We start from the raw sequence: 24,252 nt of genomic DNA, 5'->3' as shown, positions 1-24,252 counted from the left end.
AGGCAGTTGGAGTCAAGGTTTCTTGAGGTCAAACTTCCACCTTGGCCCTTTGGTAATGACGAAGAGTTCTGCCTTCCATCTCTCGCAGTTTCTTTTCTGCCCTCAGGCCTCCCAGAGAGGACTAAAGCCAGAAACAAGACAGTCCGCATCTGCCGGTAGCCAACACACTGTGCAAGTTGTGCAATTCAAATACAGATGCAGTGATTTGTTATTTAGAGGTTGAAAAAATAGAAACATAGATCTTACATAAGACAAATCTCTATAAAATAAGGGCACAAAGCCAACTGGCTGATCAAACAAACATAAATCTTCAATCTGGATTTCATGTAGAACACTCAATAGCTAAACAGTGTTCAGGGTGTAATATATGTCGAGACCTTCTATTGGATTTCATAAAAGACTGGTATTTCCTGGTATTTAGTGTCTGAGAGCTTTGGCATCTCAACAGAAATACTTTTAATATGTTACAAAACACACTACAGTTCTGTGGTCACGAGTTTTTTGTAAACCAAAAGGAGTTCGCTTGGGGTCCAAGCCTGTCAAAATGAAGGTTGTCATTGAGGCAGTGATGTACCATTGCAGGTATAAACATAGCAATTACACTGACAGCAAAGGTTTTCATTACTCAGGGTTAGAGGTTGCATGCTTCAGCTCAGCATATGCAAACTCTTTAGTACCAATTCTGGATTTTCCAATGGCTGAGGCATCTGCCATGACATAGGTTTTCTTGCATGGGGAAAGGTTCATGTCTCCTCTAACATCTGGTTTTACAGCGGCTTCAGATGCCTGGTTGTGGTTGTTTACGGACATATTGAGGCCTTTGAGGGATTCGCAGAGGTTCACCACATCGGCCCGCTTAATGACAGAAGTGGAATCGAGCCCAAATAATTATTTGCATATGAAATGAGCTAGCTAACAGACACAGTCAAGACAATCTTCATTTCTCTGCACAAACATGACAAAGTAGCGCGTGGGTGTTTGGGGGGAAACCTATTATGAGCCTCCAAAGGATCTTGTCATGATTTACCCTTCATGTCTACACAGAAGGGCCCATAGGGACTGAGGATCAGGCTTAGGAAGCCACTACTGATGGGTGGCTAAGTTTAAGAGGCTGCATGTATGGATAATCACTGCTGCCCTGCTCATTCAGACCGTTTCTTCAACACTGCTGTGTCGACATATCTTTATTGTAATTAGACAGAAGCAGAGGGCTCATCTATCGCTCAGCACTGGCCAAATTTTGCCTGCGGGTTGTAACTACGTTTTAATAGCCTCATCTCTCTATACATTCTAGCTGATGGATCATGTGGCTCTAAGACTGAAGCCCTCCCTCCTCTCTTGAAACAGCTGATTTATGTCTGGTCCTGGACACTTGTGCTCTACGGCTGGAATGCAGGGAATTTCAAAGACCCCTCCTCTCCCTGTCCTGTCCACACGCAAACAAATGGAGCAGGCGCCTGGATGGGCAGATGAAGGCCCACCGGTGCTCCCACTGCAGGGCCAGGAAGCAGAATGTATGGAATGTCAGAGGCGAGAAAATAAATCCATTCTATCCTTCTTTCTGTCAATCTGTAGCTCTTTATTTCCTTGGTATCTTTCTTGCTTGTCTTCTCTTGTGCCTCGACTTTCCCCAGCATTATTCTGATTTTTCAGCCTTTCTTGGAGTTATCTTGTTTAATCATTTTTGGAATTAACTCTGAGTTCTGGTGTATGCACACATTCCCTTGCAAGAAATTGGCCAAAATAGGACAAAATGAATTTATTTGTGTTACAATTTTAAAAACACAAATATGCATAGTGTTCTGTTACTTGAAATAGTCATGTGGCAAATGAATTATGTTACAAACAAAATAGTGCTTTGTTAAACACACTTAAAGTCACAAAATTATATATGTTCATAGAGAGTCTGAGAGTGTAAAAAAGCAAAGGGCCTCATACTGTGGAAGTCAACATAACACAAATCTATCATGTACTATTTTTACAGTAATTTTAAATCAAAGGCACGATGGCTGTGTTTTAGCTGTAACTCACTATCACATGCATCCTAAACATGCGGCTGGCATGGCAAACAAAAAAAGAAGAATCAACACTCCATAGAAGCTAAAATAGTTATATGTTTTGACAATAAAAACATAAGCAGCTCTGTCTATTGTAGCTCATTTTCATCTTAATGATATATCCAGACACCATTTTGATTGCTTTGTGAGTCTTTCTCTTTCTCATGGCTATAGTTTAAAAATTCCCTTTCTCCTCCTGGGGCCTCAGCGCAGCTCAAGGCCTGCTCTTTGCTGCGGGTTTATCCATTATGTTGAGCACATCGTCCAGGATGGATGGGCCCAGATCAAGTTCGATCTGGGTGAGGGAATCCTGAGATGTGCTCTTCTCCTTGGAAAACTCAAACTCAAAATCACAGATGCGGCCCTCCTCCACCCCACTGTCCCTATCCACCCACTCTCCATTGCACTTTGAGAGCTCCTGCTTGAAGCCCAGCATAATGTCATTGTTAAAGTGTCCATAACCACTGCAGTTGTCATTGCCATTGAGACTCGTAATACCATTGCAGATCTTGCTCTGGAAGTTCCCTTTACCGCTAAAGCTGTCAAAGCTGTCACTGCTTGTGTCGCTGTTCAGGCTTCCATTAGCTTTGTAGATGCTGTTGCTGTGGCCATTGATACAATATGATGATTGCTTGTCAAATCTGCTTTCACTCTTGTTTATTTTGTTAGCTTTGGAAACTGCCTTAGAGGTGGACTTATCTGTGTTTTCCAGCAGATCCAAAAGGACGTCAGGCTTCGACTGGATATCTGCGGAGGTAGATGAAGGCTCGCTCCTGAAGACATCCAGAGAGCGCAACAGAGCATCCATCTGCAGGATCTCTACCTCCTCAGCGCTGTCAGGTTTTATGGAAGCTGTAGGCCCCATGAGGTCCTCCAATGGCTCTGGGGGAATGGAGAACACAGTGGAGGAGATCAGGGGAAGGGTGAGGGCCTGGCAGCCACCGATAGTTGGTAGGGAGATGGCATTCTTGAGTACCGGAGAGGGAGTCTCGACAAAGGAAGCATCCCCTGTACTGTTTGCTCGCAGAAACTCACTTTGGATGCCATACTGAGGGTGAACATCTCCCTTCCCTGGTAGGAGCTCATACTTCCCCTGGAGGAAAGACATGTCTCCAAAGGCATCTCTCTCCCCGCCCCTGCCAATGTGGATTGTATGACGAAAGTCCCCGAGCGGTGGACTGATCATGTCTGGGGACAAAATATCCCTGAGGCGACATTTTTTCCCCTTCTTATTATTGGTTGGTTTCAGGTATATGGGTGCTTTCGCTGGCATGGCTGTCACTGCGGAAGAGAGCTCAGATTATGCAGGATAGAAAAGCCGGAAATGCTCTATAAGTTCTGGACGTTAAAGTTCCCCTGGGACGAAGCTCAGTTACATTCTCAGTAACACGCCAGTCGAACAGGACTCCAAAAATAATTTCAGCAATTGTGGCATCGATCAGGAAACAGAACTCCAAGCAGGGCTGATGATGTCTGGCAGTGTAGAAAGGTCAAATAGGTACTTTCCTGGAATCAGAGACAAATAGAGAATATGTCAGCATTTCTTCTAAAACATGGACTCACTGACAGATTTCCAGAAAGATTCCTTTGATGAGTGCTGCTATTGATACAAAACTCCTGTATCTGGTCACCAACACAGGCCCCAGAAATAAACTGGATCCTGCAAGAAAAAAAACATCTTCATCTTTCTCTTGCATCTGGCGAGTTTAGAAGCCAGAGCAGAAGGGGATGAGGCCTGGGTATAAGGCTTTTTGCTGCTCTATTCACATTTCCACAAATCAGCCTCCTTTGGCCTCCAACACTCGGCATGTGCTAATGTGGAACAGCTGGACTGCAGATTGGGAGAGGAGAAGCAAGCGGGGACTTTAGTAGGATCAGAGCAGGGTAGCCTCTTTTAGGAGTGAGCTACTGCTCAGACACACACAGAGATAGAGAGAGATGGATGGGGGTTGGTGGGGTGGATGGGGGGGTGAAGGGGTTTAAGGGGTTTAGGGGGATTGTGTGAGCGATAGAGCGAGGGGTTAGTGGATCTAAAGAAAGAAGGTGATGCAGATTGTGAATTGATTTGGCTTTGATGGGCAGAGAGTCAGCTCCAAGTTCAATAAGTGCTAAGATACCAGCTAGGTTGCACTAAATCAGGATGGGTAAACATTATTAAGGGGGTATTGGATTTGATAAAGGGTGCCTGATTGCAAGCTGGCTTCTCAGAACTTTTCCATTACAAACCAAGAATGTCATCACGGTGGCAGCCAGCTTAATGTAAAAAGAGGAGAGAATTGGTTTGAAATGACATAGCAACCAAGGAGAAGGGGAAAAACAGTCTGTGGAGGCAGGGAGTTGATAGTGTGTGTGTGATGGGGGGTGGGAGAGAGCACCAGTGAGGAGAGCGCTTGCCCATTTATAGACATATTTACTTATGAGAGGACTGTCAGCAATGACCGTCTGACAGAGTGCACCGTTGCACAAAAGTGCCTGGGCGGTCAAGTTCACCCACCCACCCCAAAAAAAAAAGGTTTTACTGAGAAAACATCCACATTCCTGCTGCAACTGACCCCATAGAGACACACTGCATCAGCCTTATCAGAGACACTTTAAGTTGGCTATGTTTATTCAGCAGGCACATTAGTGTGGAGCCAGAGAGACAGACACTTGCTATGTATTTGAATCCAAATAGCAGGCTGGAAACCACTGCGCGGACGCCCACTTTCAACATGGATTCCTGTGGCTGTTTGAAGAAGTGTCACAGAATCATTATCTTCCTTATGAAAGCTGCAACTTCATTTAACAGTATGGGTTTAGGAGTACAAGATGAAATCTACTCAATTTAGGGGATGCCATTGCAACACAAGTAAACCTGTCACCCAGAAAGTTCTGTAGGGCTATATATAGCCATGACAAACACTGAGGGATGCAGAACATGTGTGAGTGTGTTGAATGGCAATATTCTCCGAGTGCTGGTGTGAGTGTTAGTGCTCGTGAGAGATAGCGGTTTTGAATGCATGCCATGTGTGCGAAGGAGAGCATGTTTGTTTGCTAATAGTGAGGAAGAGAAAGGGAAGGGGAAGGGAGAGGGCGAAGAGGAGTGCTGGGGTGTTTGATGAAGGGAGGGAGGGGAGAGGGTGTTGGGGGGTGGGGTAAAGCAAAATCCCTCACTTGTTTAGCTCATGCTTTCCTCTAATTTTTTCCCTACTTTTCTCTTCCTCCCACTAGATTTTTTCCTTTTTTTAGCCTCTCTCCCTTTTGCTGCTGCTCCTCAGTCTTTTCTGACCTTGACAGCTGATGCTCATTGCAGTGGGAAATTGGGCTTGGATAGGAAGCGAAACAAATGCACCACCAAGCCAATAGGTGCTTCCTGTGGGCTTAGTGATGCACAAATCCATATCTGTGTTAACTTTGGTTTTACTGTTCCCAAGAACAGAAGGTCACTGCTGCACGTATGACTAAAACATTTCCTATCAAACGGATCTATTGATTATTGGTCAGACCTATTGACGGTATAGCATCTGCCTGGTCTGTGTGGACCCTCTGCTCTCCAGTGGCATGAAAAAACACACAGCCCATGCATTATAATAGATGATAATGCTGATTTAAACCAATAGTAGGACAGAATTTATAGGAATTCCTCTTACGGATGAGCAATCCAACTCTCCCAGCTCTCACAGGGGGACATCTGCCGTGTATCCTACCCAAGGTCAACACTTGTGGCCTGTGAGAAGTCAGCTGGTATGGTGAAAGCCTGAAGGTCTGACCTTCACGTCAGCCATCCGGCTGGTGCTCAGTTTGGCTTATATGGCAAACAGGACTGGAATTCCAGAGGCCACCAGCAAAGCATGAGGCAAACAATATCTTTCACGTCTGTCTTTTAAGGATCTGCTGCATAACCAGTATGAGGGTTCATTTAATGAGAGATTGAGTAAATTACTATTGATTTTAGTGTATGTGGAGAATCTCTAACGTCTTAGCAATGTTAGGTCAGCTTGTGTTTGCCCGAGAGAAAATTAATCAATTACAACAGCTCAGGATATTCTAGTATGGCCCTGCTGACCCAATGAATCCATTTGTGTCTCTGCAGGCTGTTAATAGTTGAGCAGGTGTATTCTGGTATATCTCAAAACCAAGGCCAGATTTGCACCCTCCTTTTGGAACTGCTCCAAAAAGAGGTGGCTTGGCACGTGTTGTGCGGTTCGAGCCCGGCGGCGCCACCACTGCATAACACGGTCGCAGGTTTCATTGACACCTCTGGGGAAGTGGGGATCTGATGCTGCCTTCCTTTCAGAATTGCTTATCTGAGCAGCCACCCAGTCATAATGGGAGCAGCAGGATAAAGCCACTGTGTCATTGGGTCAGCAACAGCTATCTGTCTGGGCATGAAGTGATCTGGAGCCACTGTAGCCTCTTTAAAAATGGAGCTTTGCCTCATTAGTTCATGCCTGGAGGGTTAATTATTAGCGAGGGAGCAGAAGAAGGAGCGAGCTGATGAAAGTTTGAGTGTGAGGATAGATAAATGTGGGGTTGGTATCTGGTAATTAAAGTAATGGCTTGTGATTTGTCAGCGTATTTCTGGACACCTAAAAGTCACGTGTGATATAACTGGGTCAGTATATTCTTAGAGGCAGTGTAACCCCACTGTAGTCTAAACAAATGCTGCAGTTTGATGATGTTTTACAGTTCACTATTAGCCAAACTGCTCCAGAGCTGGTGATGATGGACGTACAGAGAGGCTCAGGAGAGCAGCTGTTCAAAATATGACCTGTATATGACTTCCCCATTCTTTAAAATAGAAGCCGTGCATCCACTAAATTTTCCTCCCGTGATGGGATTACTGTGCTGAAATTTCATATGACTACTGTTGAAAAGTAGCATGCCGTTGTACACTTCTGTAGTAGTTGTGGTTAGTGTAACATCCTCAGCATGTAGGAGACAAATTCCGATTCCTCCCACCGTGTCTACAAAGCAACTTCACAGAAGTTTGAAGTCACCAAATACTCCTCAAACATCTAACCGTGGCCTTGACTTCTGTCACGTCTTTGAATAGCAAAAAGACCCTCTCTTTTGGGCTGTTCTAAAAAGCAAATGCACATACCACAGATGGTAATGGTAGCCTTAAAGAATAGACTGAGCTTTTTGTTACATAAAAAAAGCCTCAATTATAGGCAAAGGCCTTACTTTCGGGGGCCTGGTGGTGGTGCTGGGACTAGCGTGAATAGCAGGGTGGAGTATTTATTCTTTCTTTCTTTCTTGCTCCCCTTGTGCCACCCGCAAGCATGGCCAGCACTTGCCAGAGTTATCCTTGGCAGAGATGAGCAGGAAGCCGAATCAAAGCATATGAAACATGAAGGGAATGTCAACACATACTGGCAAAAAGAAATGGTCCTTTCCTCCTAGTTTATCCATAAAAACCTCCCCCAAATTTGCTCCCTCAAGAGATAAAGGCAAAGCCCACTCTGCATGTCAGAGGAACATGCCTTAAGCGTGTAGCTGGACTAAAAATGTCTCTCTTGGAAAGTACGGAGGATATCACGTTGCTCCTAACAGTTCAGCTCTTGTGTTACTTGTATGAGAGCTGGACAAATGCTCCTGTACAAGCTTAACTTACCACGCACGCTTTCACACGTTTCACTGTTACTAAGCAATATCCCATTCTGCCCCAGACATTCGCAAAGACTGTGCTGAAAAACATGTACACTTACTGTACAAGACAGGAGGCAAACTGCAGCAGCATTACCCCGTGTACTAATTCAGATTACTGTACCAAAAGAGTATGAAATGAACCATGTTCCCATTCTCGCTCACCTCAGATATTCCGATGGGGAGATCTTGATCCTTCCCAGGTATCGCTGGTGTTCTCCTGAGTGCTGCCACCCCAGGTTGGTGTGTGGGTCTGTATGTGTGTGTTCAGTGGCTGCTGTGCTGCTCCTGTGGCTTGTTGACACTGCCCTGCCTCCTGTCTCTGCCTCAGGGCTACACTTCTGTCGACTGGGACGTCTGCCGGACAGCTGTTTTGGAATTGCTCTCCGGCTCCTATTCCCCTCTGAAGCAAGTCAAGTCTCCTCCTACACCTCCCCTCACTCCCCCCTCTTCTTCCACTCTCTCTCTCTCTCTCTCTCTGTCTCTCTCTTTCTCTCTCTGTTCTCGCTCCCTTCTCTCTCTCTATCAGCACCTGTGCATGTCTGTCCTCTCTCTTACCCAGAGCTCAGATTTTTTGAAGCAGCTCTGTGGTGTTTGAGGATCCTCCTTTCCTTCCTGTTGCTTGGTTGAGCTGCGATGATGAGCAATCACAAGCTCCGCTCTTGCAGCCCACAAATTAGCGCTGTGCAGAGAAAGACAGATGCCTCATGGGATGTCTGGCTGTCTCTCCTCTCTATAACAATCCTTCCTGATATGTACAGTGAGTGGGTGTGCGCTCTTTCCCTCCCCGTCTGCGACTGCCCACATCTGATAAGAGCTATTCCGTAAATGCAGCCGGCAGCCGGCAGACACTTGACTGGACTCTCCCTGTGTCTCTTTTGAGCCTCTCCTCTCTATCCTTATCTGTCTATCCCACATGCACAACCATACCTTCCCATTATTTTCCTAAACTATAACCCTGCAAAATCATTTCATATTCTATCCAGTTCTATTTATGTTGTGCATAGTCCTTTATTTTTCAAAGCTGCAGCACGTTGAGGTGACACTGTACGAATGGATTAATTAGTGCAGAATACTGCAGCACTGCAGCACATGCAGGGGACATGTGCAAATAGACTAATGGACAGCACATGGGTAGCTGCAGCTAAAACAGACTTCCTCAGTGTGAATCTTGGTCTCTCTATACCGATTTTAAATCTATAGACAGAGACATGGGACAGGGCGTATAGGGGTTCTAACCTGATGCCCTGAAGTCAAGGACATGGTGAACCTCGCCTGTGCGTCCCCTTTTTTTTTTTTGGTTCTATTCTTATGTAGAAAAAAAAAATCCAATCTCCTTGGTAACTGGTGCAGCTCAGAGGTGATTTCACAGTTTGCTGTGTAGTCCCCCCCCCCAAAGAGGTTGGGGAAAGCAGAGGAGAGGTGTCTGTTTCTGCTCATACAGTGTATTGAGAAGGGGGGGGGGTTTGTGGCTCAATCAGTGTGTGTGCATGTCTGCGGTTAAGAAAAGGGGTGAACGCATGTCCTCACAAGCCGTAGCAGATTTTTTATAATAATCATGCCGGGTCCAGCATATGAAGCAGTACATCCTTCTGCAAAAACACCGCGGATTCTCGCTCCCTGGATAAATTGGGGCTGGCTAGCTCATTCTCCTTAATTCACTTTTCCCTATTTTCTATTTCATGTGATGGATGCACCACTGTAATGACTACCCATAGATAAAGGTTTGCAAAGTCTTACACTGAAATGAATGCGGGGTTGTGTCTGTGGACAGCTTTCAGTCGGTGAGGCACCTTCTATTTAACTTACACAGGTGTTATTTAGCACCAGTTAAAGAGCAGCTGTGAATGAAGCCCTTTTAGCATGGTGTTGTCGCGTCGCCCTAGGGTGATGTCATCGTGGCGGCCATGTGGTCGGCACATGATCTGCAAGTATAACACACAACACTGTCTTCTCACCATTAAACCTCGGAAAATTCAGAGCTACTGCTCTGAACGGAGATTGTAAGTAATTTCCCCTGAATAGTAGAGAGATGGGAACTTCAGTCAGTATTAATGTCTGTAGAAAATTTGGCACGTCCTAATAAGAAATAAGGAGTATAAATGGTTTATAAGTTGTAGATAATGATTTTATAAATGTCTAATAAACCATTTCATTTATTCATTTGCAAGGACAGACCACATTAATTAAGCCATCACTCATTTTTTTATTTATACCTATGCTTCCTATGCTTCCTCTCATGACATGTCAAACAATCTTCAGTTAAAAAGTCCAATGTAAAAGTCCAACAACAGCAACAAAATCGGAATTCAGAGCAACAGGAAGCTGCAAAACATGGATGCAATAATATCACAATTACATCCACTTTTTACTGTGCAGTATGTAGACATGCAAAGCATTTTGCACGAGCCATGCAGAGCAGTGTTAAACAACTCCCATATTGATCTCAATGTTAAAAATGTTAATAGAAATAGTTAGCTTTAGGATTATTATAATTATTTTAAAATATACAAATAGTAAGAAACAAATGTAAAGTGTTGAAAACCACTATTTGCCAATGAGTTAGCCCTGACAAACTGCCCCCAAGAATCAAATTAGCATGTGTAGAGCAACAACGTCCTTTTTTTTTTTTTTTGCTATATTTTGAATACTTCTTTGCTGACTTTTAATAATCCATGAAAATTTTAGCCAGTTAATGGCTATCTTACAAAGTTATAAAGTGTTACCATAACTTCACAGCCAAGTGGTAGATTACTGCCCATGACAGTTTTTCAGTTTCCTTGGTAAGGTCTGGTGTGCTTTGGAGTGTTTTTCCCCTCCACTATTCTTAAATATTCCTTTACCAAACCCAAGGCAGCAGCATAAACCTATACTGTATGGTGTATTCTGTTGAATACACAGTGTTTGCCAGGATTATTCTTGTGGTCCTATTTTTGTTTTCCATCACAATTTACGTTTTGGGTTGTGTTATGGGAGGAATAAGTCTTATGTTTTTTTTTCCAGTTAAAGACTAATTTGTCTTCGTCTGCTTTGGACCATGTCTTTGCCCTGTGCACAAGGAGCGCTTTCTTAGTGAGCTTTCTCTAAAGTGTTTAGGTGTCCTGTCTGAACGGTTCCACTGAGGTCACTTTTCCCCAACTGACACAGCACACACTGATCCCAAGTCAGGTACACAAGTCTGTCCTTGTCTACAGAAGTAAATCAACTGAAAAAACAGGAATCAAAGAGGCATACTCAGCCCTTAACATATATTTTCTGCTTTCATGCTACTCAGGAGGTGTGACATGTGTCTACAGTAAATGTGGTTGATGACTTTATCCTGTCTCACAAATTTCACTTTAATCTCATGTTAACACCTCACTCAGTTGATATATCAACCGACTCCACCCTTCCTCTTCCAGCTGCTACGACACATGTGTTCACACCCATTATGGAGTAAACTACATCATTATCACTTGGTGCTCGGAGGAGGCCAAGTGATTAAGGTGAGGAATATGAAACACTAACACACAGCGCTACTGCAGATTGTCTTTTTTTTTAAAAAAGCTGCTGCTTCAACCGCTGGCTTTTCAGTGCGGTTATTTGAAACTGGTGATAGTGTGATGGAAGTTTGCCAAGTCTTTACGTACTGTAATCCATCTATCAAATGACCAACATAGATAGATGGAGAGAGGATATGGAACAATATATTGTAGGCATAATAATAATTGCAGCAATGAGAGATGCATACTGTATCAGCCATTTTCCCAGGGCCAAGCTGAGTTCCCTTTTTCATGATTAAATCTGATGAGGGCACTGAGGAGGTTAGTTTCCAAAAGGAACAAGTCTAAAATAATAAAGACGTATGTAGGTATAACAGCAACCTTCCTCCCTACCTCTCTCTGGAGAGGGTTTCAAATGCATCTGTCAACGTTTTTCACAGCTTTTAATAACACTGTAATGAAAAAAATGTTCAGCAGACATATTCAATAGACTTGACGCTGCATGTTGACAGCCTCGTCTACAACCGCTCCATTTAAATTCTTATCAAAGCTCTGTCATAGGTTTGTACTGTTTCATTGTAGGTCATCATGTGCACATTTATTTTCACCCTAACTGTAAACATTTCATAATGTTCTTGGCCTGTACAGACAGCACACAGGGAGGGACCTGATGCTAAGGGCACTGGCCAATGTTCTGAGTGCGGGAGACGTGCAGCCGAGCGGAGGGGAGGAAGGGACTGTGGGTAGCATAAACACTGTCTTGCTCTGTGGCTGTATCCCAAAATGTTTTTCTGTGTGTGTGCGTGGGCGATGCACCATCCCAAATTAAAGCAGACCACACACACCAGAGGTAATACCCACGGCTTTTTTTGTGTCTATTTTAGCAACTGAACAAACTTGACAAAAGGTGAAAGGTGGAGTTCAAGAGCAAGAACAGCAAGAGGTCAAGATTTAAAATGATAGCATTTATTTGCAATGCAACTACAGTGCAGTTATTGTGCTCAGTAACCTCTTTTCTGTGTGCAACCTATGTTTTATTTTTATATGAAGATCGTACATTAACTTCCACTGAGATTTAAACTTTTGAAAGGAAATATTCAGAACACTAAAACAATTCAACAATAATAACAAATAGCTGCATTTTCTGTGGAATTGGCCAAATGTTGATGACATGATGTTAAATTAAGATATACTGCCAACGTATACCCGGAACAGAGATTACATATTTTTTTTAAAAATCAGTTTTGGTTTCACTACCTTAGAAATCAAGGCAAGAGCTTCTTTTGGACATTCAACATTTTTTTTGCCAATTTAAAGCAACACCAATCATTTTTTTTATTAACAATAGGTCAAATGACTATGTGTAATGTGAAAGGGGTCGCTCATTGTGACCAACAATCAGACGATTATCACTGGACGTCACAGCCCATCTCAGCTCTAGAAAGCTTTACAGCATCTTTCAGCTCATTGTTTTGGTTTTATGGCTTGCAGCTTTGATTTTTGAGTTCATTTGCACTGCTTTCATAAATCCCGATTCTGACTTCAGCAGTCGGAGGTTTTTAACAAACGGTCTGTTAAACCACTGTACATTACCTGCCCAGCACCAAAAGGTACACTGAAGATGTTAGCAACCGGCTGGTAAACAAAGATCGTAAGTAGCTATAGAGCAAGACATCTTCCTCAGGAGCGCGGGTTAAGATCAGAGCTAAAAGGAGAATCAATATTGCACTATTCCTTAGGTGACCAGAAACATGACTCGGAATTAATGCTAATGTTGTATTTAGGCAACTGTTTGCTACAACATTCACCATAACATCTTTAAAAAGTCAATGTGGTGTTTACAGATTGTTTCACTGCCCATTTGTGCCTGCTTTAAACAGTCAAACTGGGAGAAATCATGACAAATATGGCTCAGGTAGCAACCTCACCACTTTACCACTGTCTGCCTCAAAAGACGAGAATGCAGTGAGGCCGCGGTCATGCTGGGCACAACCTCTCATTTTGTTAATGGAAAAAACTTGCCAATACTCAATCAATAATCTTATTGCCTCCTATTATTACTGTTATGCATCTCTACACTAATGTGATGTTCATGTATAAACCACAACTGAATGCAGCAGATTAAGGCCATGTTCTCTGGGAGATGGGGACAGGACAAACTTTGAGAGACAATGTAGATTTTACTTAATGTAACACTTCATCACAAAATAATTCCAGTAATGCATAAAACATCTCAGACTGATGATAGTGTAAGAGTATCCAAGGGGATCTTTTTCCTTAACCTTGCAGAGACAAACTCTCTTCTACAATTAGACATCTGACCACATCCACAGTAGTGTGTCGATGTCTGGCTCACAGCCTTGGAAAGAAACCAAGAGATACATCAGTTGGTAAGGAGTGAGTCTTCCCACTGGAATTCCAGTAGCTGTGCATCAGGCCACCCTCTCGCAATCAGCTTGTGGTTGTTCATTTCCACCAGCCTACATCCTGCTCCATCGACAACCAAAGCGGTATTATGTCCATGAGAATTGGCAGGCTGCCCTCACCCATATCAAAGATGGGTGAGCGGAGCAGGATACCAGCTAGAGCCAAATTGAGTTCAGTCGGAGGCCTGAACCTGAACTGTGTTCACATCATTGGCTGGGAGGAGGATATTACCACCAATACCAGTCATGGATGTCTCATGTTGTGCTGGTGGAGATCTTATGATAGCTCGAGGGACACAATGTTCTGTATGTACGATGTCCTTAGCAGATCTTTGATTTATTCAGCGGCCCCTGGCAAAGTCTGTTCCTCATCAGAAACATGTTTCAGGCTCGCCAAAATGCACCACCATGTTGGAATTTGGAGTATGTACCTTGCAGTGGTTATATAATGGCTTTTCATGTGAGGAGATAATGTGAGTAAACTGATGTTTTGGTGCAGTTATCAAACAAGTTTTCAGCTGTATGTCTCTTATGGGTCACAAGGGGAAGAGGAAAAATATTCGGCATTCCTTGGTAGATACAAGTGAGATACTGCTTGAATAGCTGCTCAGCTCTGTTTTTGAACCTTGAATATATTATATGGTCATTGCATGACAACTTTGGGAGTGGGGGGGGTGACCTCGACTGAAATCTTTCGTAGTTGGGTTACTTCCAATCTGATCGAATGATTACTTCCTGTTTTTCTTCATGCCTACTTGAATGTCCACTGGGAATACATGTGTTGCTCAAGTTTGGTTTATGAAAGTCTTATCTGTTTGGTCAGTAGATAACATTCCACGGTTGAAGCAAAAAAAAAACACAAAAAAAAGTTTCTGTTTGTAGCTGACACTTCAAATTTTCGTACGTCCATTTAAAAAAACACACTTTGTTGCTACTGGAAACATCAGCAGAAGAAACAAGTCCTAAATCACTGACAGAAAGCCATGCCTTTGATTTCCTTTAGCTGTAATGATAATGCCAAAAATAATAATAATGAGAATTTATGATCTTTGGGAGAGTTTTGCCGCACTGTACATTATCAGAGTGTGTATTGGCTGCTTTTCTCTGCCTTTAGATACAAGTATGTGTGGTTTCATTTTATAAACAGCAATGTACTTTGTAACATCTGGTGAGATTTTCTCCAAAAATTCAGTTAATTAGAAGCGTTGGAGGTTTCCAGCTGCTGCTGACTTAGAAACACTTTGATTAAGTTGATTGCATTCATACTTCTTATAAAATTGCTTAATTGTGTTATTTGAAATAAGAAACGGGTTCTTGAGGATTTCTCTGCCATTGTTGCTCATTTTAGTGGCAGCTCAATGTATGGCCTGCATCCCACAGTAAAGCATATGATTGGTTCCAAAACAGTGCTTAGCACGGAAAGGCAGAAAGGCATGGGAAGATTTGAGCCAGAATTTTTAAAGATACCCGGACATCCTCTGCTCTACTTTTTATATCGGCAATTTTAATTTGGGAATTTAATTCTTTTTAAACAGTAAATGTAACTCAGCATGCGACTCCCATTGCTCCTAAATGGATCCAATTAATCTGTGTCTTTTGCTTTTCCTTTTTTCAGAAGATATTGAATTAAGCCTTGTGATGGTTACATCATGGCCACAGAAGTGGCCAATGGTACAATTTTAACTTCTTACGCAGAATCAGATAGACCCACAGATGCATATGTTTCTGTCTTCAGTTTAAAGGTATTGAATAATGAGATTAGCTTTTCTTAATTAATCTTTGGGCAGGAGCTCCATTTAAAAGCAGGGAAACACACCTCTACTTTTACTTTAAACACAGTAGCATTGAATAAATACTGTAAAAATTCACTTTTATTTTCAAAACTATAGTAACTGTGGCCATTGTATAAAGAAGGCAGTGTATATTTCAAAGCTGCATTAAGTGATTTTTTTTTTTTTCCAGTTAGGGGCAAACAGTAAATACATTGACATCTGATAAAGTTGTTATGGCTAACTTGTTAGCAAATAACTTCTACTGCTTGACAGAGAGTAACATAATTTGGAGTTGCTTCTGGCCACCTAATAAATAAGTCCAATATTCACTCTCCTTTTTAGATCTGCTTTGGTTTTCCACCAACTCTGTCTGCCAATGTGGTGCTGAGCAAGTAGAGTAAAGTGTCTGCTGTGACTGGAAACAAGGTTGACTTAACAAAACTGTTAGATGGCGGGCCATAAAACCAAAACAAGGTGAGAATTCTCTGTTTTTTTTAACTGCAGTCCATCCTTTTCACATTGCACGTAGTCATTGGAACCACTGTCACTATTAAAATATTGATTAACACAGCTTTAAGTTCCATACACTTACACCTTCACACTGTGTAAGAGATGCTAAAGGAAGAAGCTGGAGAAAAAATTCTGGAAATCCAAACAGTATTCATTTAAAGGATAGAAGGCCAATTAAGCCTATTGGCTCATGGGCTGGCAAAGGTGTGTAAAGCAACTTCTCAACTACCGCGTTGTCGTGACTGTTACATAAAGCTGACACTGTAGTTTAAAAGCTGACGGTGGTAATACGGTGGCAACCTGTCCAAACCTGTCAACAGAAGGGAAAAACACTGCAGGTATTTTGACTTGAAACCCCTTCAGTTACTCTGTCTGACTAAATGAAGTCCACTGACACTGACATTCCTCTCAGCCTCTGTTCAGCTTCACAAAATGACCCTTCACTTTATGTAACGTCAATACATGCCACAAACAGTATCATATTCTGCATTTCTCAACTCGAAGGGAGAAATCACCTCAAGAAGGATTGTATGGAGGCCTGTAATAAATGCCTGTTCCTAAGAAACTCTAGCAAGTGTCAAAGGCAGAGGGAGCTGCTGCGGGGGCAGGACAAATACCAGGGATAACTCAGCCTTTATTGTATTCAGAGCCAGTGAGCGTGTACAGAAGGTTTGAGACACGAAGCGTGCGCGGTGAAACTGAGCGTGTGCAAATGACTGAGCCACTGAGAGGCCACAAAAGAGTTGGTCATGTGAAAGGAAGGGCATTTGATAACTTGGATGCAAACTGTGTGCAGCATCACACACAGACTATCAAAGAGGACATTGATTGGAAGCTGAGCTGACAAATGCATCTTTCAAAGATCTTTCCAGTTAACAAATTAGAAGTTTCAGAGTCATTTTACTGAGTTTATGATTTAATGTTGCATGTAAGCATTGAATATTCTGGATTAAAGATTTAGTTAATGAAAGTCCTGGGAGATTCTGAGCCCCCAGATTCAAAAGACTACCTTCACATAAGGTCAAGGCTGGTAGTGACGAAATAAAATTTCTATATTGCTGTAAATTAGCAACGTTGTTTCGACAACCATAACTTAATCTTTTAAGTATTGATTTATTAATAGGCCCCTCGTTTAAGAACAATCTACACTAAACTTCCAAATGTAACAAATTTGACAGACTCCCTTTTAGCCATGCTAGCAACAGGCTCTTTGGATGGAAATGTCTGTCCCTTGACTTTACATCTAGCCCCATTATCAGGTGAAGATTTTAATTTTTCCAGTATTTTCGTTTAGGAACAGAAATGTGCAAGACTTTCCCATCAGCCTAGTTATTTTTAGTGCTAATTAGCATGCTTAAATAAAAAATGATGAAAACGTCATACCCAGCTGGTAAACATTCTACCTGCTAAACATTCGTGTTAGCATTGTCAGTGTGAGCATGTTAGCATTTAGCTATAAGGACTGCTGTATCTAAGTACAGCCTCACAGAGCTGCTAGCGTGGCTGTGGACTCTTCGTCTTGTTAAAACGCTAACTAAAGTCTCCTCTGAACTTTTATGCCGATTAATTTCCATTCTGCTTGACTTCAGCCTGGCAAGAAGTTTTCCAGGTATTCTGGTCCCTCTCCCATATGTAAGCTACCCAGAGGCTCAAAACAATGCATATAATCACTGTAAACCATAATGGTAGCATAAAAAAACTTTAGACATGAACTCCTTGACAACCTGGTAACCTATGTTTCAAGAGAATTATTAAGGATCAAATTCAACTCCAATCAGTTTACTGTCTTGGTCAACACTGACACTGTCTTGTTATCCACTATATTTTACTCCAAAATAATGGATATAATCTCCTAACGTTCCATTCAACCAGGTCAGACAGAAACACTTATTCTTACATGATAGCATCTGCCTCTGTTACTGGGCCATCACTCACTGTCTGTGCCATGCTTAGTGGTAATTTTTCAACTTACCCTATTTTACGGCAGCACGAAGTAAAGCAACCTCCCGACCCTACCGGTAAGCAGGGTCATAGATAAACGCCCATCAGCTCTCTTCTTTGGCATAATGAGCAGCCATATATTTTATCCACTGCACAGTAAACCATCCCAGCCTCTCTGCCCCTAGTAGCTGGGTCATACAGAGGCTGAGTACAGAGAAACACACCAGCCCTGTCTGGATATCCTGATTCCCCCACAGGGCAGATCAAACGGTGATCTACAACTCTCCCATGTGGTATGTATTTGACATGGGGTAGGGGGTGGGGGTGCAAGCTCAGCACTGGTCCCCTCCACTGTCCCAGACTTAGGACTAAATCATTTGGGCAGACATATCCGACCTGTCCCATCTGGGCCTGCTTATCTCTTCCTTTGTGGAGCCAAGGCAAGTCGTCAATCAGAGCCTTCGGCCGCTGATATAGACAGAAGTGTCTGAGCTGAGATGTGAGGACAAGACAGGGTTGCATTGTGGTGGATGGAAGGCGAGAGGATTTCTTTACATCTCTGGGTTGAAATGTGTTGGGTTGGACAGGTTGGGCAATTCAGGTCACTAAACCATAAAGAGTGGGCCTCTATAGTATGTCCTGTATGTAATGCAGAGTAGAGAAATACAGTAGGCCTAGGTGGCATGTTTCCAGGCCACTAAAGCTCTGTAAGTGTGAGAGTAGGAGAGACAGAGGGAGATAGAGGGAGAGAGGTTATTTGAGTGGGAGATATAGCAGTGGCTTAAGTTTTATACAATGTTCGGTGGACGCATTCTTCTACAGTGAGTGTCTGTGTGTTTGTGCTTCACCAGGTGCCTGGAATGCATCTGGACAAACAGGCAATATTTCACTCATATGGTCCTTTGTGTTGCTGGATACTGCACATTTAAGTCAGCAAAGAAAGCTGGAGAATAACAAATGTTAACTTAAGGCCTCCCTAAAACAATACCCCTCTCTGTACGGCTGAGGAATTCTCAGCCTGTCATTACATTGTTTTGAATTTATATTTCCCAGCAGTGCAGTTTCGCCGACGCATTCAAATACCAAACAAAAGGATTGTTTCACACTTCCCTCAGATTATACTGCCCTGCCTCAAGGTAGTGAAACATTCATTAGACACTGAATTAGACGTAATCAGATCCACATAATTGTGTGATCAGCAACAGTAACGCCCCAAGAATGTCAATGTTATCATCAAAAGTGCATTTCTCACTGATGACCACTGCTGTGATTAACATCACCACGGGGTGTGTTTACCCTTTTTCCCGTACTGCTCACATTTTTAAATCCAGAAATAGCATCATCCATTTAACCATCACTGCATATATTATTTCTTCCATTTGCATTTAAGTATTTCCTTCCTCTCATTTATGACAAGGGAAAAATAAGTAAATATTCTTGTGTCACCGGCATTATATTACAGCATAGCAGCCAAAAATATAACTTGCATGATTCAAAACAGACAGTATGCGGAAAAAGTAACTCAAATAACTTCGCCAAAAACCTTTTTAACTCATAATAAATTATAGAATAGGAATACTGGGAATACAGGAGTAGAATCAGATATATATTCAAATTTTTGTTCAGACAGGAGCACTATAAAGTGGAAATTAGGGGAGAGGGCAATATTCTTCTGGCTATTCTCCCTGTCAAACCCAATTTTCTTCCTACCTTCCATCTTCCTGTTTGCTTCCACTGCATTTGCAAATATTTTATAACTCTAAAAGGCAGCTTTGTCTGAGAAAGAGAGAAAAAGAGAACAAGATAGAGGAAGAGAGAAAATGAAACAGAGCAAGAGAAGAGGACCGAAATAGTTGAGGGTGTGTAGGCCCTGCTCTGACCACTGGCATGCATGAGGAAGCAGCCTCCATTCCACAGGCCAGCGGATGGTTTAGAGACACTACAGAGCGCACAGCTCAGCAGCCCACATTCAAGTCCGCTGGCCTTCCCCACCCTCGGCTATTCTGGGTTTCTCTGCCGCTGTGGTGGCTTTCACTGGGCAACCACACAAATAAAGCCTGAGAGAGAAAAACATGAGAAATTGAAGCTTCATGCGAAGAGGGGAGGAGATGCATTGTTTACTGTTTTTTCATTACCTCTTGCCATCATATGGCTTCTTAGCTGATTTACGGGACTGCAGCATCGCCAAAACAAAGACATCTGGCTGCAGTTTACAATATGTGGGCCAAAGCATCACTACCATGCCAAGCAGCACTACCCATGTTTAAAGGATAATTCCCCTTTATTCTAACTTGGATTTTCCTGTTGTTGTTTTAGCTGTCATTTCTATCAGTTATGATAACATTACTCACCACAATAAGTGGAAAAATCGGGGAATATTTAGCAACATCTCAACAATTAAGTCGGACAGGGCAAGGTACATGAATAGATAATCAAACAGGATGTGACTAAATCAACAGCTTAGCCAGATTATCTAAACCACTTTATGTGGAGATAAAACCAAAAGTCAGCACACCCAAAACGTTGGTACTATCGCATTGGAAAACTATGTTAATGTACAACTATGGCATGTATGGAAGTTGAACCAGGACCCAGGTTTCGCGAAGCTGGAGGTTTATTTAAAACCCGTATGATCACTGCTTGTGTTTCTTGCACAATTGGACTTCTATTTAGCAATGTCAACACATTCCCAGATCTCAACAATCAACTTGGTGAACTGATAGGAATGAAGGCCAAACCTATGGTGACACAGTATGACCCAAGTTGTAAAAATCTAGAATGATCCTTTACGGAAGCACCGCCCAAGTCAAAGCGACATTATGTAAGTGCGTAATTTTTTTATTCAAATTCCCCCATAATTGTTGAGAATTCAATCTGATTACATAACTGAAATTCTGGTATGTGGTGTGGTCACTTGCCTGACCACATGGAATTAGGTAATCAGATATGATTATGAATGAGTTTTCAAAAGTGGAATAAGGGTGACTCCTAAGCTGCAGTGAGCGAGCTAAATGGATGTATTGTGAAAATTGGATACAATGTTCCAAGATAGCACCCATTCATTTAAATGAAAGTAGCTCACCAAGATCATACAACAAAAAATATTTTAGACATTGTCAGGCTCTCAGTTTAATCAGAAATAATCTACTGATGCAGCTCAATGAGACTTTTTTTTACTGGACATCGTGGCTAAAATTTTGATAATACAGTCATGATGGAGTATTTGTGATGGTGTAAAAATGCATTCATTGTTTTAGTGTCTTTTGATTGTGTATGGGACCCAACTTAGGCCAGTGAGTCTAAATCACCAAAAGTCGAAGTGTTAGAACTCTTATCCATCTGCAGTGCCTGACATTTTTCCTTTTCCTTTATTGGGAGTCAACGAAATTTGTGAGACTGTCCTCCTGTAAGCATCAAATGGAAAATGCGCTGGAATTTGTTGTAAATAAACAAGTTTCGTTCAAGTATCAAATTCTTCTAATGTTTCAAAATACTAACATTGTTGGGCAAGTTACTTGAAAACTGTAATGGATTACATATTACTCCTTGAAAACTAAAATTACATTACATTACTTGTTACTTTACTCTCATTACTCAGCTTTGTCTCTCCCTGCTGTTCTAATGTTCTCTCTTTCTGCCTGCTTCCACTCTCTCATTTTCACTGGTTCCTCTTAATGAGCTCTTTTAATGATGAAATAATGCATTGTTTTTAATAGTCAAGCATCTGATAATTTCTTGTGGTGGGGCTACGGAGTAGTTATTATAATTCCTGGTCAGGCTGTAGCTCCATCTAGCCCCACTCTAGCGCTGCCTTGCTCTCACCTCTTTTGTATCCTTTGTTACAAATCAACACACAATGGCTGGACATGAGTGTATACTGTTTATTGATGTAGCCTTACATGACTGAGATCCCTGCTGCAATTGTGCAGTGATACCTGATATATATAGTATTACGACAAAATTTAACTAAGAGAACAAAGTTTTATAACCCGTAATGTCATCAGGAGCCTTGTCTAAAATATTCCATATAACAATAACCAGATTTATTCTTTTGAGCATTCATGAAACTTTATATTGCTTTTTCTAACGCTCATAATGCTCTTCCAGCAACTTTTACTATCTCACATTTTAGAAATAGCACAAATGTTTCCCCATTTCCTCAGTAAGGCCTCACTGGTCTGAGACAATACAAGCCTGTGCTGGATACTGGAGCAGTTCACTGTGTCCATAAACCATCTTCTCAACCTTCTCCTGATCTTTCTGTAGCTTTGTGACAAAACCCCTCTGCAGTTTGCTTTATGAGAATGACTTCACCTTTGCCTGTTCTAAACAGCCTGGTCAGCTCTGCTTATGGCCAATTCAACAGTAAATCACCTTCTGGACTGTACCTGCATTTCCCATCAGGATGGACAAAACGATAGTTAACAACTGACTGATGAGCATTTAAAGAGGCAAACTCTGTCACATCTTATGGCACTTGTAAAATAGGATGGCCATACACACTCTTATTAGTATTTCTCCTTTTACTAGGGAATTCACTTTTATATGCTGTAGATGTACTGTTCCCCCTTTGAGAAATCATTAAACATTGATCAAAGCATTGATCATCAGAAAGAACCTTCAAAATCCGCTTCTCTTTGAAGCTGAAGAATTTTCTACAGCAGTGTCTCCTGGGGTGACTACAGACGCTGAATTACTCTCTCGCTGTGTTTTATTTCAATTTCGTTGTAAGATGCAAAAGTCTTTGTCTAGGTGCAACACCTAGACAAAGACTTTTATTAGCCATGTTAGTGGCATTGTTCTATAGATGGCAATGTTTCTGCTGGTCCAACATTTTAGTCCAGAAAATATCTCAACAACTATTGGATAGATTGCCGTAATACTTAGTCATCAATAGGACACACTGAATCCTAATGCCTTTTTTGTGATCCTCTGAGTTTTCCTCGAACACCAGTGTCTTGTCAAATTTTCCAAAATAAATGTAGATATTTGGGATTTAAAAAAAAATAATAATAATGACATTCCCATCAGCATCAGCTGTACTTTGTGTTTAGTGCTAATTAGCGATATAAGCATTTAGCTCAAAGCACCACTGTGCTGGACTGCCATGGCTGTAGACATGTATTCTTTTTTTAATGACATCAGTAACTATTTTACTATATATATACACTTTATATACTTATATATATATAAGTGTATATATGAGAGACACTCAGTTTCCAGTGTAGGTACCTTTAGCCAAAACTAACATAGTCTAATACAAGAGTCCTGCAAAATCCTACCACCATGAAGGGTATAATGTCCCATTTTTGTTTAAACTGTTTTAGAGAGGTGTTGATTCAGCGCTATGGTCATTCTGGAGGCTGCAGTTTGCGGTGTTGTTGAATTGTATTGCGTAATTCTCACAGGTGTTTCTGTTATTTTGTCCACCCCATTTATATCAATGAGGGTAGGCTAAATAATTCAAAGTAGATTAACAGATTTTACAAAGGGCCTTACATGATGCCCTACAGTAATGTTTTGGACATATAGTGAGTAAAGTCTTGTTTGGCATTTGGTAATACCTAATTATCATGTTCTGGTCTACCTGAGCAGAGCAGACATAATGTAACTACACAAGTAGACATGAATCAGGCTTTCCTCACCATTACGTACAGAAATGCAGCCTGGGTAATTGGTCTGGAGCTGCCGACATAAAGCACAGGCAATGTTTAAGAGACGATTATCTTGATCTTTGGTTTATTCCACCCTGAACCACAAAGAGCTGTTGTGTCTCGGCCAGTGCAGACTAGTGATGAATCTCATTTGGTTTATCGCCCAGTACAGAATATGCTGAGGATGACAGTGAGCAACATCTTTGTTTGTAATGCATCCTGTTAAAAGTCCTTCTTGTGCTCCTCACCCACACTTAATCCACACAGGAGGATTTCAATACTAATTCTTTAGGCGCCACCTGCTGGCCATTGTCTGCTTGCAACTAAAAAGTGACATTTATCCACTTCAATTAGGATAACCTTAAGAACCAAATTCTGACAGTTTATTTTTCAAAATAAATTTTGTGGGAACATTCACATATCTCTTAGAAGAGATAAACATGTTTATCTGTTGTGCTTAGTACTGGGAGAGGACATGGAGGGCTGACCAAAGTTCAAGGCCAGGAATGTGTTGGTGTTATTTTTCGAATGTTTTGTTAGTCAACCATGTGTTCTTAACAAGTGTTCCAACTTTTTTTTTTTTTTTTTTTGGGGGGGGTTTATTGTGAGGGACAAAGATCTATTTACAAAATCTGCCACAAAGTTGTGTAAATGATGTGGATCTGCTTTTGGACGAATGCATCATGTCTGATGGTATGAGTAATTATACATGCAGAGGAGGTCAGAGAGGAAGGAAGAAATCATTATGACTCAAAGTCAAAAGTCACCGAGAGGTCCCTGGT

At 41.8% G+C, this 24,252-nt stretch overlaps 1 protein-coding gene across 2 annotated transcripts; it reads right to left on the bottom strand.

Moving 5' to 3' along the window:
- Positions 1-1,758: 1,758 nt before the first annotated feature.
- cdc42ep3 (CDC42 effector protein (Rho GTPase binding) 3) lies at positions 1,759-8,397 on the bottom strand. Of its 2 annotated transcripts, XM_040138543.1 has the most exons (3): positions 7,851-8,397; positions 3,093-3,563; positions 1,759-2,939 (listed from the first exon to the last, which is right to left on the bottom strand). In XM_040138543.1, the coding sequence occupies exons 2-3, from the start codon at positions 3,328-3,330 to the stop codon at positions 2,272-2,274; spliced, it is 906 nt and encodes a 301-aa protein (XP_039994477.1). In that variant the 5' UTR covers positions 3,331-3,563; positions 7,851-8,397; the 3' UTR covers positions 1,759-2,271. The 2 variants fall into 2 exon arrangements, with proteins under 2 accessions (XP_039994477.1, XP_039994476.1); XM_040138542.1 differs by having other exon boundaries at positions 1,761-3,563.
- Positions 8,398-24,252: the final 15,855 nt, after the last annotated feature.

The sequence above is a fragment of the Xiphias gladius genome, chromosome 11 (assembly GCF_016859285.1).
Source record: "Xiphias gladius isolate SHS-SW01 ecotype Sanya breed wild chromosome 11, ASM1685928v1, whole genome shotgun sequence".
Classification (NCBI taxonomy): domain Eukaryota; kingdom Metazoa; phylum Chordata; class Actinopteri; order Istiophoriformes; family Xiphiidae; genus Xiphias; species Xiphias gladius.
Note: the sequence above shows the minus strand (reverse complement) of the source record. Positions and strands in the feature narration are given on the sequence as shown.